The sequence below is a fragment of the Achroia grisella genome, unplaced genomic scaffold (assembly GCF_030625045.1).
Source record: "Achroia grisella isolate CSIRO2021 unplaced genomic scaffold, CSIRO_AGI_Agris_v1 utg842, whole genome shotgun sequence".
Classification (NCBI taxonomy): Eukaryota; Metazoa; Arthropoda; class Insecta; order Lepidoptera; family Pyralidae; genus Achroia; species Achroia grisella.
The window spans coordinates 834482-849596 of record NW_026713040.1 but is presented as its reverse complement, the minus strand read 5'-3'; the positions used below and the strand labels follow the sequence as shown (position 1 = coordinate 849596).

Here is a 15115-nt window from a genome sequence, read left to right as displayed (position 1 = left end):
GAAATACGCGAACATAAGTGGAAAGGATGAGGGTATGACGTGACAGTTTTTCTAATGTATTACATCGATTTCTCTTATATTTCAAGGTCGAACTGGGCGACTTTCTATTAATTTAAAGATTTCAAGGTCATTCCACTAAACACACCTTCAGTAGATGTAATTCTTTTAAAAATTTCTGTGAAAAATTATGAATTTTTTTTATTAAAACATATTTAATGTATAATAATATCTCAGGAAAATTTACCCGACACCATCTAGTACCAAGCTGAGCAGAGCTTGTGTTATGGGTACTACAGACAACTGAGATAAATACATAGATTTTTTTTGTAAATACATACATATTATACATAGAAAACACCCAGACCGATACAAACAATCATACTCATGAATACAAATATTTGTTCCGTGCGAGGAATCGAACCCGCGACTATCGGATAATAAAGCGGTATGCTACATCACCAGACCAGCTATAAAGTCTATAAAGAATTATAGATGAATGTAAATAAAAAAATTAAGTCTATGACAGATACTTAATATATTAAAATTAAAATATATTTATTAATCTATTACAGGTATTATTATGATAATTAAATTCTAAATTAGTTTTATTATATCAATGAGAAAATAATTATAGATACATATTTAAATTAAAAATTAAAAATTATCGTGAGTGTAAAAATGTACTGATGGATTGGATAAAAACATTAAATTATAATAAAACTGAATTATTTCTGCATCATTATCATCACTGATAAAACTGTTGTATAATCACACACACACGCACATATGTACATATATATTCCTATAATGTGTGTATTTTAAAATTGAATTATATAAGTAATTATTGTATAATAAACTAGAAACATTTCACAAATGTTTGATATAAGCTATAGAAGAGTGGAGCCTCCTGGTTACAGGCAACTTTATGTTAAAAAAGGAGACTTCAACAACTGTAGAATGTAATTGTAAAATAGTAAATAATAAAGAATATTGATTTTTTTTTAAATTAAATTAGCAGAATATAGTGACCATCATATGCTATTGTATTTTTGTAGAAAAGATATAATTTTAATAGCAGTTCCCACAAATAGACACTTGTATATATTTATTGAAATCACCTGCGCAAACATAAAATCAATTTTTGTTTCATACTATTAACCGACCAACTTTGACTGGCCTACTATGTTGTAATGAAGATATATATTGAAAATATATAGATACATATATCAATACATCACAATATATAGATTATCTCTTATACTAAAAACCAATTTAATAAAAACCCTCATAACTCTCTACAATTGCAATAAGAGTTACAGAAAAGTATAACATTGCAATATAAGAGAGGTCTACTACACTGGTTTGTGTAATGTAGGTCTGACACATGCGCGCGCCGCCCGCCTTACGTAATCGTTACGTAAGGGGCGACTGGGGTTGCAGGGGTAGTGCACAGGCGACGGAGGGGGCGCGGCGACGCGGGGAGGGGCACGACGGGGCGAAGGCGCCGGCAATCGATTCCCATCCGCAGTCCGGCTTGGCGTTTCATCATGGCTGACAAGACGAAAGTTGCTGAACAGTACTACGCTCCGCCACCGGACCTAGGGAAATGGGAGGCCTTCAGAATATTCCTGTACAACTCCGAGACCGGCCAGGTCCTTGGCCGCACGGGATCCAGTTGGGGTGAGTTTTTTTCATACATTCCCAATTCAACGTCGCTCGCATGACAAAGGATCGTTGCCAATTTTGGAGGGAAATCGATGACGTCACTTGACATGTAATTTATTTTTAATCTATGAAAAGTAGTTCGCGTTAATTAAAAAATAAAATGACGCGCAGGACAAAGACATTATACGGTTATGGGTATAAGTGGAACGATTATTACGTAACATCGTATTTTAAAAATGCATACTCTGTGATTGAAAATGGCGGTTTTTATATTCGATACCTAGAATCTACATACACATTAACAGTATGAAAATTGTAATATACAAATCAATAATTATTTAATACATTAATCATATAAATTAATGGCATATAAAAGCAAAAGGTATCCATTTATGTTACCTTAGAACAGAAAAAATAAAAAATCAATTGAAGAAACCGACTATCAAATTAAACTAAATACATTTTTAAATGCAGTGGTTTTTGACTGGTTCATTTATATTGAAAATTTAATAGACTGGTTTCATATGTACATACATATATGTATATGTAACTATGAGTTGTGGATTGCACATGCGCTGTACGAAATGACACTAAGTACTAAGATCACTACTTAAGTCGCCAAATTAGCATCATTTTGCTATACATTACGTACATACATTTTGAATGCCTCGGTGGTCTAGCGGTTAACCACACCGCTTTACTTCCGATGGTTGCGGGTTCGATTCCTCGCACGGTGCTAACATTTATATTCCTGAGTAAGTGATTGTTTTATCGGTCTGGGTGTTTCCTATATATATATATATTTTAAAAAATCTAAATATTAAAATTCAAATTATCTTTATTCATGTAGGTCTATTACAGACTCTTATGATATGTCAAATCTACCGTCAGTTCGGAATGATTTCGAGATGAGAAGAACTGACAAGATTAATATCAGTTGTCTAGTACCTACAACACAAGCTCTGCTACCCGTGGGACTAGATGGCGCTGTGTTAATTGTCCAGGGTTATATTATATACCTAATTACAAAAAAAGTATCTAAGTATTTATATCATTGTCTAGTACCCACAACAGAAGCTCTGCTACCCGTGGGACTAGATGGCGTTGTGTTAATTGTCCAGGGTTATTTCTTTATTTATATCAGTTGTCTAGTACCCATAACACAAGCTCTGCTTACCGTGGGACTAGATGGCGCTGTGTTAATCGTCCAGGAATATTAGAAACAAAATGACATATGTCTTAAAATAACTAATTACAATGTTTGTATAGTTTTTTCATACAAATTACAGTAGTAATGACTCTGTTATGTCACTGTACTGTTATATATTATGTATGTGGTTATTGTAACACTGTCCTCTGGGTGTACTCATTCATTGGTCACATTATTCACAATCATTTACGTTAATAACATCTGCTTGTATTTGAATCACATTTATTTAAAGCTAGCTGCCCCACGCGACTTCGTCTGCATCACACATTATTATATATCGCCCAAATTATATAATATATTTTTAAATTACATATATGATATTTTACCCCTTAAGGGTAAAATTGTTACAAACTTTGAATGTCATATTTATTCATATTTAATCAACAGCCTCAAAATGATTCAAGCTTTTAGCTTCAAAAATGACGATTCTTCCATACAATCTTTCATCCCCACTTTCAACCCCTTACAACCCTTTTTTCGCATTCAAAAGTAGCTTATGTCCTTTCTCAGGGTCCAGACTATCTGTGTACCAAATTTCATTTAAATCGGTTCAGTAATTTTGACGTGAAAGCGAGACAGACAGACAGACAGAGTTACTTTCGCATTTATAATATTAGTAAGGAAGTAAGGATAGAAACGCGCATGTTCGCTCTTTCTTAGATTAAAAAAAATCGGTAGATTAAAAAAATGTGACTATTCAAAAGTGCTTCAATGTAAGTTTATTTGAATAAATGATTTTCTATTCTATTCTTATTGCGATGAGTCTGCTTTCTGAATGGGCGGTAGAATGAAATAAATGATATGGCTATTTAAATCTATAAATATAAATAAAATTGTTGTAACGAAATAACCGTTTTTTACTATATGCATATGATTATAAATACGGAACATACACCAAAATAACATTTTTTACAATTTTTGTCTGTCTGTCTGTTTGTTCCGGCTAATCTCTGAAATGGCTGGACCGATTTTGACGGGACTTTTATTGGCAGGTAGCTGATGTAATAAGGAGTAACTTAGGCTACTTTTATTTTAGAAAAATAAAGTTAAATTCCACGCGGACGAAGTCCCGGGTACAGCTAGTATGTTATATTAAGTTAATTTGAATAAAGATTATTTCTATTTCTCTATTTTTATGATATCGACATTTGTAAAACGCCATCTATTGATTATAATGACAGGACATCAAAATAGAGTCTGTTATTTTAATAATAAATAAATTTCATTAAAATATTCATAGTTAATAAAAATGTTCAAAAATTAGTGCTGGTTGGTAGTTTGTATTCACACGTTTCGACTTGTAAATGTAAACTTACAAGGATTATTTAAAAGAGCAACACACAAGTTTCTCGCTCGTTCTTCTTGTGATGAGACAGCTTTCGGAACAAGTGGTCGATAAAAAACAAATTGTTATGGCTATTCAATAGTGCTTAAATTAAGTTTATTTGAATAAATGATTTTCTATTCTATTCATAAAATTAATTATAATAGGTCATTTAGGCATCTTTATTTATACATGGTGATTCATATTTGATAATATATTTCAATATCCGTTTTAGTAGTTTCAACACAGTTTCGCCTCGACACTAGTAAAAAAGTAGAGTTACAAGAGTTAAGTCATAACTGTATAAAACACAAGACGATTCACACAGCGCCATCTAGTCTCACGCTAAGCAGAGCTTGTGTTATGTGTACTAGGCAACTAACAGATATACTTAGTTACATTTTTTTGTTGTAAATAAATAATATATATAGGAAACGCTAAGACCAATACAAACAATCATATCAGGAATCGAACCTGCCATCCGAAGTAAGGCAGTGCGTGAAGTATACCGCTAGACCCTCGAGCCCGTCAGATATAGAAGATAAAAGGGAGTTTCATGAAGTCTCCCTGTTACTTGTTTAGTATACTTTATGACTATAGAGGTAGAGTTTAAAGTCGTCTGCGTGGGTTTACTTTCACACCTCATTCCGCCGTAAAACAGCTTGCTCTGTAAGCTGTTTCAGTTAGATGCAGGCATAATACCTTAGTACTCTGGAATGGCAACTCATGAGTGTACGGGTCAATTGATGACGTCATGTTTATGCTACTGTTTTTATACCACGTAGGTGGTGAACAAGCATACGGCCCATCTGATAGTAAATGGTTACCATAGCCTAAGGACGTCTGAAACACCAGGGTTGTCGCGTGCGCGTTGCCGACTCAAAAGTCTACTGTTTATCTATATAGACGACTGTTACCATTTACAGATAGATTGTCAGTTTTCTTACCTTCCTAGATACAAGGCAGGGTATGACTTTCATACCTGTCTTTTTTATATAGGAAAGTATGAAAACGGACTTACATACCTGTTTTATTTATCTAGGAAGGTATATAGAGTAGAGTCATTTTTCTTCGAACAATAGAGTTTTTTTTTTCGAACTATTCTAATGCTGGCCGTAGCTGGCCTTTACAGGTTCACTAGATGATAGGGGCGAGTGCAGATGGCACTCCAAACCAAAGGAAGGACTTATGAAATGAAGCTGAAGGCTGAAGTCTAACTCCAGTCTGAGGGTTACAACTTTAGTATAACACCGCCACGGGTTCGAATCTCTGCTCAGGCCGTCGTAACGTCAATCCCCATTTGATTTGGATGGGGTCGATTGGAGGGGCGATATACAGTCCATTTTAAAACGTTATCTATAGTATAAAAGATTCCAGAATTGATTAGTGGAGTGTAATAAGGAAATGCATATTGAAATTCAAATCAAAATATCTTTATTCATGTAGGTCTATTACAGACTCTTATGACATGTCAAATCTACCGTCAGTTCGGAATGATATCGAGATGAGAAGAACTGACAAGAAACTCAGCTCGTATTCTTTTTAAATAAATGTGGTACATCTTTACAATTATACAGATTATTTGGGAGAATAGAGTGACTACCATATGCTATTGCAAAAGCAAAAAGTGTAATCAGTGTTCGTAACCTGAACAGATATATCACGAAAGAATATGCATTATGTATGAAATAGGGAGCCACTTAGCTTGAACACGATATTGGGGTAGGATATTACGTAAACCCAAAATTAATTTTACAAAGAGGTTTTTGCAGTCGCTGAAATATTTTGAATATTGTCAGCGTGGAAGTAATTTATAGAAGATAGAATTATTTTTATTTTATATCCTCGGCGTAAGATGTTTCAGTTAGATTATCATATCGCTTTACTTCCGATGGCCGTGGGTTTGAATCCTTGCGAGATGAAAACACTTGATTCATGGGTTTGATTGTTTGTATTAAATATATGAGTCTTTTCTATATATAATAATAATAATAATCTCAGGACAATTCACACAGCGCCATCTAGTCCCAAGTTAAGCTATCTAAAGCTTGTGTTACGGGTACTAGATATCTGATGCATATATAAGTTATCTATATATAGTACAAACAATCATACTCATGTAGTACTAGATAACTCGGTCGTAAAGCGGTGTGCTACAAGTGCATATATATAATGTTTTTTAAAAAAAAATGTTTTTAAGTATTTCTATCAAAATACAAGCTCTGTATACAATGGTCCTGATGTAAAATATATTAAAAAAAAACCCAGACCATATACGAACAATCATTTTGTGAGTGTGTACTCATGAAATAAAACAAATGTTTGTGCCGTTACATAGCAACCGAGGATATATGAAATTACGCAACGGATTTTAATGCAGGATATCGAATTCATCGAATATAGATTATAGAAGCTAACAAAGATTAGTAATATCAGCACTGCAGACTTATCTGTAGCTTCATGCTATAGTTTGTTGCCTGTTGTTGTTGTTTTGTTGCCTCTTCCTCATTGCGATCCATAAAGCCACCTCCATTTTTTTATTTGTAAACTTTATTTCTATTTATAAAATATATCTCATGCTATAAATAAACGATATATCTATTTATCTATCTATCTATGTATAATTGTTGAATAAAGCCGTTATCTATCTATCTAAATGTTAATTATGACAAAGTCTTGTGGTCAAGTGGTCGCCGCCTTTGCTCAGCGGTGCCGGTGGGGCAGAGCACGCGGTGAGATGCGCGCGCCGCGCGGCGTCCTTCGTGACATCGATCCAAGGACGACTGGATTGTGATTTCTGTACCAGAGATATCACAAAATATAGTTTACTATCTGTGACTATGGTTTCAATTAAATGCAATTATAGAAAACTTAATCTATACATATAAATAAAATTGGAGTGCTGTTTGTAATATTGAAACAACCGTGTTTTACTATATGCATATGAATATAAATACGGTGCATACAGCAAAATATTTTTTTTTTCAATTTTCTTCTGTCTATCTGTTTGTTCCGGCTAATCTCTTAAATTGCTGAACCGATTTTGACGGGACTTTTAATGGCAGATAGCTGTTGTAATAATAAGTAACTTAGGCAACATTTACTTTAGAAAAAATCCTTAATTTTAGAAAAATAAATGTAAATTCCACGCGGACGAAGTCGCGGACATAGCTAGTTCATAATATACCCTAGTTATTGTAGTAATTCACAGTGAGACAGAAAATGATAGTAATAGGACAGTAATTAGTGGACAAGCGCGAACTGTCGCTTGTTATCGACCGATTGTCACATATTACTCGTATTTAGGCCAATGCAGCTGACTACGCTCATTGTTGTTTCATTCAATCAGAGAAGAAATACATTCTACATCATCTCTACATATTATAAAACAAAGTCGCTGTCGCTATCTGTCCGTTCCTATGTATGCTTACTTCTTTAAAACTACGCAACGGATTTTGAAGCGGTTTTTTTAATAGATAGAGTGATTCAAGAGGAAGGTTTATATATAGAATACATATACACCTGTGCAAAGACGGGGCGAGTAGCTAGTGTTTTGTATAATATAAAAAAATTTATATGTAGCGATCCACTCTGGTTGCAATATTATAAAAATTTATATTTTTTTAAATAATACACACATTTCAATCTCAGAAGAGATATATTTTATATATTATAGCCATCTAGTTTTGGTATAATATTAAAAAAATATATTTTTAAGTCTCGATGGTTTACCGGTTTAGCACACCTATCTTTGATGGTCGAGGGTTCGATTCCTCACAGGGTACAAACATTGTGTTCATGAGTAAGATTGCTTGTATCGGCCTGGGTGTTTTCTTTGTTTATTAACATATAAAAATACATTTATAAAAAATGTATTTACATAAGTATATCTAACAGTATTGAGAATATCCTTCAATTCTTGTCCCTGACAGGTTTGGGTAGCAAACTCTGTAAAAGGGAGGGCACAATAGATCTATGTAGGTCGCAGTTTTTTGTTTAGTATCTACAGGTCCAAGCATATGACAATTGCCTAATTTTTTTTGTATATCGAACAGTTGTCAGCTTGTGTTATAACTACTAAGCTATAACACAAGCTCCGCTTAGCTTGGGACTAGATGGCGCTATGTGACAATTGTCCTGAGATATTATTATAAAAGTCACAATAAATAAATGTTTAAATTGATTTCATTGACTGAATTTCAGCAAATCAGTAAACAATATGAATTAGATGATACTATATCTTTTCAATTGGTCTGAATACGGTGTAGGTTGCTGAAACGCGGTCAGTGGTCGGCCGGCAATTTGGTAGGAAACTCCTATTGACGCCACTTGTACCAATTATTGTCTCAATACTATTTGTATTGAATGCGAATTAATAGGAAGTTAAAGGTTTCATAAGTTGGCCACAGTCAGTGCCTCAATTTATTGGACTTCGAAACTTCTAGATCACATCTAGATTCTTTATCAAGATTTTTTTATTGATAATGGAATGATGCGCTAACGGTTTACGCTGGCGAGGCACCAGTGGAGGATAAGATGAGCATGAGGTCAGATCAGTTAGCCCATTGTGGTAAATTCACCAGGAATTTATCACGATGGTTTCTAGGGGGAACCGCATGGAGGTCAATTGACATGGTACTTTTTTTTTATTTGATGGATGATAATGGAATAGTGCACCCGCCTGTTGTAACGGTATACGCTGGCCAGGCACCAGTGGAGGATAAGATCAGCATGAGGTCAGGTCAATTAGTTCATCGTGACAAGTTTACCAAGAATTTATTACGATGAGCGTTTTTACAATTCATCAAAAATATGCTTAGATTAGAGCAGACCAGTACCTAAAAGATAACTATGAATGAAAGAGTAAAACGGATAATACAACCAGAACTGGTTCAACCATATTTTGTGAGAGCCCAATAACTCAAATAAGCATATGTCCCGTGTATTTATGAATTGTACTTACCTGTGTAAGATATCTAGTCACACAATATGTACTGCATTATATTCGATGGGAATCTACCACAATAGAATAGAATTCAAATAAAACATCATTTATTTGAATAAACTTACATTGAAGCACTTTTGAATAGTCATTACATTTTTTTAATCTACCGCTCGTTCGGAAAGCTGTCTCATCACAAGAAGAACGAGAAAGAAACTTGCGTGTTGCTCTTTTAAATAATTTTACATTTTTAAGTTTAAGTGTGTGAATACAGTGTAATAATATCATGATTATGTTTGTTCACAGCTAAAATCTTGCTATTCTACCTAATCTTCTATGCGGCTCTGGTGGGCTTCTTCGCGGCCATGCTGGCCATCTTCTACCAGACCCTGGATTCGAAGATGCCCAAGTGGCAACTCGATGGCTCCATCATAGGAAGTAATCCAGGTAAGAAATTGGATATTGGAAGAAAGAAAGTGTATGAAAGTCACGATGAGGAAAGGAAAATTAATTCTAGATAAGATACTTTGTTATTTAATATTAGGTCCAAAGACTAGACGGAACTTATTACTGGTGTTGATATCACTGATCAGTTAATAATATACTTTGATATAGTGTTTTCGTTGAACTTATGAAAACTGGGGTCTAAATCAGAGTAGTAACCTAGTAACTAGGCCCTGATGCTGCTCGACATGATGCCTACGACTACCTTTTACAATTGCACAGCTTGCCATCGACAGAAAATTTAAATCCACATGCTGGAACCAAAGTGGTTTCGGACAGTGCGGTTTCAGAGAAGCTTCCTCTTGCGTACTCTTAGATTTTGAATGGTCTTCCTGCCGAGGATTTCTCTACAGAGTACAGCATGAGGTTTTTCAAGAAGTGTATATTAAGGTTTTTTTAAGGGTTGGCGCTCTTGACATCTCTGTTATTTTAGGCGGGTCAGCAACACGCAAGATGTCAACCCTCTGGTGTTTCAGATTCATAGACTACCTTAATGGCATATATACCACGAGTGACAATTGATTGCCACAAAAGTAGGACCAATAATTTATAGTTAACTATTTCTGTGTTTTGACTTTCCAATCCAGGTTTGGGCTTTAGACCCATGCCGGACTCTGCTAACGTGGAGAGTACCCTCATCTACTACAAGGCCAATGATAAGGGCTCCGTGCTCAAATGGGCCAAGGTGATCGACGAGTTCCTTGAACGTGAGTATTGTATGCCAAGGTGACTAGTAAGGTAACTTAAGTCTGAGGTTTTACGCATAATTACTTATTGTAGTTAATTGCCACTCAGACAGAACTGTAATGACAGATTGTTATGTTAATTGTCTAATATATTACAGGTATGTTTATTACATATACTGAAGAGTTATATATATTGATATTTAAAGTAATACCCATGAAAAAATAAGTGTTACAAGATCAAAACATTTACAAGAATTGAGAATAAAAATAGGATAAAACCCCATATATTTAGGAATACAGGATAAATACTAGGAGTACGAAGATTTATTTGAAGAATTGTTGAGAACTGAAGTAAAACATGAAATTATACAGGAACAGCAATATAAACTGAATTACAATTTTTAGAATAGAAATAATCTTTATTCAAATATACTTAATATAAGCACTTTTGAATAGTCAATTTTTTTTTATTCTACCACTCATTCGGAATTAAACATCACAAGAAAAATGAGCATTAAAGGAGTAACACGCTAGTTGCGTAATGATTTTTTAAATATATTTTGTTATAAGTGAATACATGTAGAACAATAAACAAGGATTAGGCATGCGACAATCAACATAAAAACCGCTACGCACTCAATCTTTATACAATCAGATATGATAAATATGAAGACATATTTGATTAGCCCGTTACAATAAATGTAATATTAAAATATCTTCATAGAGTATCGCAAGAAGGGAAGTGGCAGCGGAGAAGCTAGCGGCGCTGAGAACCGAGTACCATGCTCTCCAACATCGGGCGCCACTGGTGAGAAGCAAGTGTGCGATGTGCCAATAGACGAGTTCCATCCCTGCACTGCTGCTAATCAGTACAACTACGAGGCAGCCGGCCCCTGTGTCTTCTTGAAGCTGAATAAGGTTAGAATCAAAACTGACGGTAGACTTGACATGTGAGAAGAGTCTGTAATAAATTTATTCGTACGTTAATAAAGAAAAAACAAGCTTTGACGACCTTGGTGGTTATTTTTGTAAATGTTATTGATATTATAAACGTGAAAGTTTGTGAGTATGGATGGATGTTTGTTACTCTATCACGCAAAAGCTTATACATCAGAATAACATAAATATAATATTCACGCGGGTATAATACAAATTCAAATTCAAATTCAAAAATCATTTATACATGTAGGACATTTTAGCCGTCACACACATAGTATATAAAAAACACACACTTATAATACATTGAAAACAACCAGACCGATACAATCATACTCAATGTTTGCACTATGCGAGGAATCGAATCTGGTACCTACAGAAGTAAGGGATTGTGCTAAACCGATCATCGAAACAGTCTATATTGAACTAAACCTACTATAAGGACTTTCAAATAGTCATAGGACAGTCAAAAAACGTAAGTAAGTTAAGACTACAATGGGTTGATAATGAAAAGTTGGTTTTACTACACTCAAAGTAACGTAATCTATACATATAAATAAAATTAGAGTATCTGTTTGTAATATTGAAATAACCGTTTTTTACTACATGCATATGAATATAAATACGGTGCATACACCAAAATAACATTTTTTACTATTTTTTCTGTCTGTCTGTTTGTATGACTCTTTGAAATGGCTGGACTAAATTTGACGGAACTTTTTTGGCAGGTAGCTGATGTAATAAGGAGTAACTTAGGCTACTTTTATTTTAGAAAAATAAAGTTAAATTCCACGCGGTCGTAGTCGCGGGCACAGCTAGTTTTGAAATAAAATGTATTGCCCAACATCCTTTTCATAGTGGTAATCGAATAGACAAACATTCCTGTTATGAAAGGAGACACCTGGCCAGCAATAGGACGTAAGGGATAATGAAATATAAAATAAGAGAAGTGGACATACGTACGTTTTATTCAGTACTCGTTCTAACTTTATTCATTTGGGTGAGGGGTGAGAGGACCTTGGTTCACCCCTCGTCCAAGCACAATTATATTAACACACTAAACGATTGAAATGTTGCCGTAAATATTTATATTCCGTTCTACTCAAATATTTATGCTATGCTTTACTTGGCGTACTCTATCATTACAGTAAATATAAAACATTACTTTTCGTTATTTTGAAAATAAAGATAATTATTAATCAAATGTCTTGTAGATTTTTACAAATTTTTATACTGTCTTGGACTGTTCATGTGAAAGTTTAGTTCTTTCTATAGATAGATAGATAGATTTTTTAGTGAAAATTGAGTTTTTCACTTATTTTATAAACCACACACATTGTGTGTGTAACTAATAAAAAACAATTTTTTTAGTGGAAATTTGACGAGTGAATATTTTATATTAGTTGGGTAATCCTGTGTGTTAAGTTAGAAAAAGTCATAGTGTTATCGTTTAATTATTGTAGTAAAGTTTCACGGCTTTATATGGAGAGGGTTAGGCAAGGCGACATGCAGTATTAATAACATTCTCTTTATGTTTCAGATCTTCAATTGGCAGCCTAAACCATACAATACCACTGAAGATCTCCCCGGTAACATGCCTGAAGATTTGAAATCGCACATCAAGATGGCGGTATGCGTTTAGTTTTCACCCAGTACCATTTACAACAGAATAAAAAAATGCAATAAATAGTCCCTAGTTTTAATATTTTTTTTGTACTTGGCAGCACAAGATAGGAGGAGGGGGAAGGATCTGTGAGGAATGTGGACGACCCTATTGGTAGCAATGCATCATGTCAGGTTTATCATTATCACGTCCACGAGGTTCTCCCTGTAAACCATCGTGATAAATTCTTGGGGATTTCGTCACAATGGTCTAAGTGACCTGACTTCTTGTTCATCTCATTAGTTCTCCACCGGTGCCTCACCAGCGTAAACCATTGCCGCAGGCTGGTGACCCATTCCATTAAAAAAGTACATCTCAGCTGAGGTGATGCTGTGATGTTGATGTACATAGGTGTTGGTTGCGATTTTACATTACCTGTTTTATTATTCTAGTTATAAAAAAAAATAGGGAAAATAAAGTTAATATTTTCTTTCGAAACTAAGCAAATACTTTTTCGTGCAGTCGGGCAAGCCAGAAGCAAATACGGTTTGGGTATCATGCGAGGGTGAGAATCCAGCAGACGTTGAGAACATCGGCCCAGTGCAGTACATCCCGCGACGGGGCTTCCCCTCTTACTATTACCCCTTCACCAACAAGGAGGGGTATCTGAGTCCTCTGGTTGCTGTGCTCTTCGAGAAGCCCAGGAGTACGTATATTCATATCTATTTTAAAATCTCGAAATCAAATAAAATCATCGAAGTAGACTTGTCAAAGAATCAGAGCCTCTTAAGATCTAATCAAACTTATTTGATATACAATTTTAAAATATATAAAATACTATTTAGATCTAACTAAACAAAATACTCCTTAGTATTGGATAATTACATTAGAGGAAGTATGAAAATAGCGCCAATGTCGGAGAAGTTGAAGGGTAATCATTTGTCTTGATTAAGGCACGTAATTCGGAGAAATGGGGAGAATATTTTAAAGAAAGTCTTGTGGGTGGTTATAAGGGCAGAGGAAGGCCGAAAAAGAGATAACCATCTATCTTTTTTTCGGCCTTCCTCTCTATCTAATCTTTGTTGAACAACATCGTAACTACATGTTGTATCACTTGTCTAACACCCATAACACAAGCTCTGCTTGACTTGAGACTCGATGTCGCTGTGTATATACAGGAGCTGGTATTAAGATATTATACTTACTACTTAATAAAGATGAGGTATTAATGTCATGTACCTATTACAATTACAGCGGGTGTGCTCATCAACATCGAGTGCAAGGCGTGGGCGAAGAATATATTCTACGACCGCTATGAGCGGCGTGGCTCGGTGCACTTCGAGCTGATGGTAGACCGCTCCTAAATTCCCCATAGTCAGACCATTTTAGCCAACTGCCTGCCGTGCCCGACATCCTGCGAAGCTCACACGTAATTGAACATGGAATCTTTGGCCAGAAACGATGTAGGTCTTTGTGTGAATGGTCCAATATAGCTGGATTAGGTCTAATTTAAAAATACTGTATCTATTTAGAGGAAGAGTTAGCGCAGCTGTTAAAATATTTGTTAGATCTTAAGAATGTTGATCTCGTTAATTGCTTAGTGCCAAACATTCGGTGTTTTATTACATCCGGTCAGCCAGTTGGCGAAGGAGTGGTTGGTGAAGCCAAGGCGACTTGGCCACTGCCAAGGTTGTCGCAACCGAAGGCGAAATGCCGCGGATGCCAGGCGTTTAGCAATAGCCACATAGTCGGCGGTTAATTTATATTCGTTTTAGAATAAGCCAGATGGCGCCACTAAGTTAAGTTTCGTTTCACGCTTCAAGTAAAGTTTTAAATTATTGATAATATTTATTATGTAATGTTTTCTGGACGAGATGTCAATAAACACGCAATAGTTGGTTCCAAACTGTGTTGTCTCATTTCTTATTGAACCTCCCAGCTTTTTCCTTGAATGTTAACAGTGAAACTACTAATATTTTAATAACGACTATGTGTCTGTCTGTCCGTCTGTTTGTTTTGTTACAACTATATGAAAGAATGGATTATAATAAAATTTGACGTAAAAATAAAATTTATTATGAGAGCGTAAATATATTATCTTTTATCTCAAAAACTACAGATTAAGTCCATGGTTGTAGATACAAAGGCTTATCTGTTTGCTGCCTTTTAAAGCCACTGAACAAACTTTGATCAAAATTTGGTATAAAGATAGGTTAGATCTTCATTACTTGATCAGCATCATGTG

The 15115-nt window shown here is 34.9% G+C and overlaps 1 protein-coding gene across 1 annotated transcript; it reads left to right on the top strand.

Moving 5' to 3' along the window:
* Window positions 1-1511: 1511 nt before the first annotated feature.
* On the top strand, window positions 1512-14766 carry LOC131852326 (sodium/potassium-transporting ATPase subunit beta-2-like). Its single transcript, XM_059202992.1, has 7 exons — window positions 1512-1680; window positions 9448-9588; window positions 10233-10352; window positions 11056-11249; window positions 12808-12897; window positions 13393-13576; window positions 14125-14766. The coding sequence occupies exons 1-7, from the start codon at window positions 1548-1550 to the stop codon at window positions 14232-14234; spliced, it is 972 nt and encodes a 323-aa protein (XP_059058975.1). The 5' UTR covers window positions 1512-1547; the 3' UTR covers window positions 14235-14766.
* The last annotated feature ends 349 nt before the right edge of the window (window positions 14767-15115 follow it).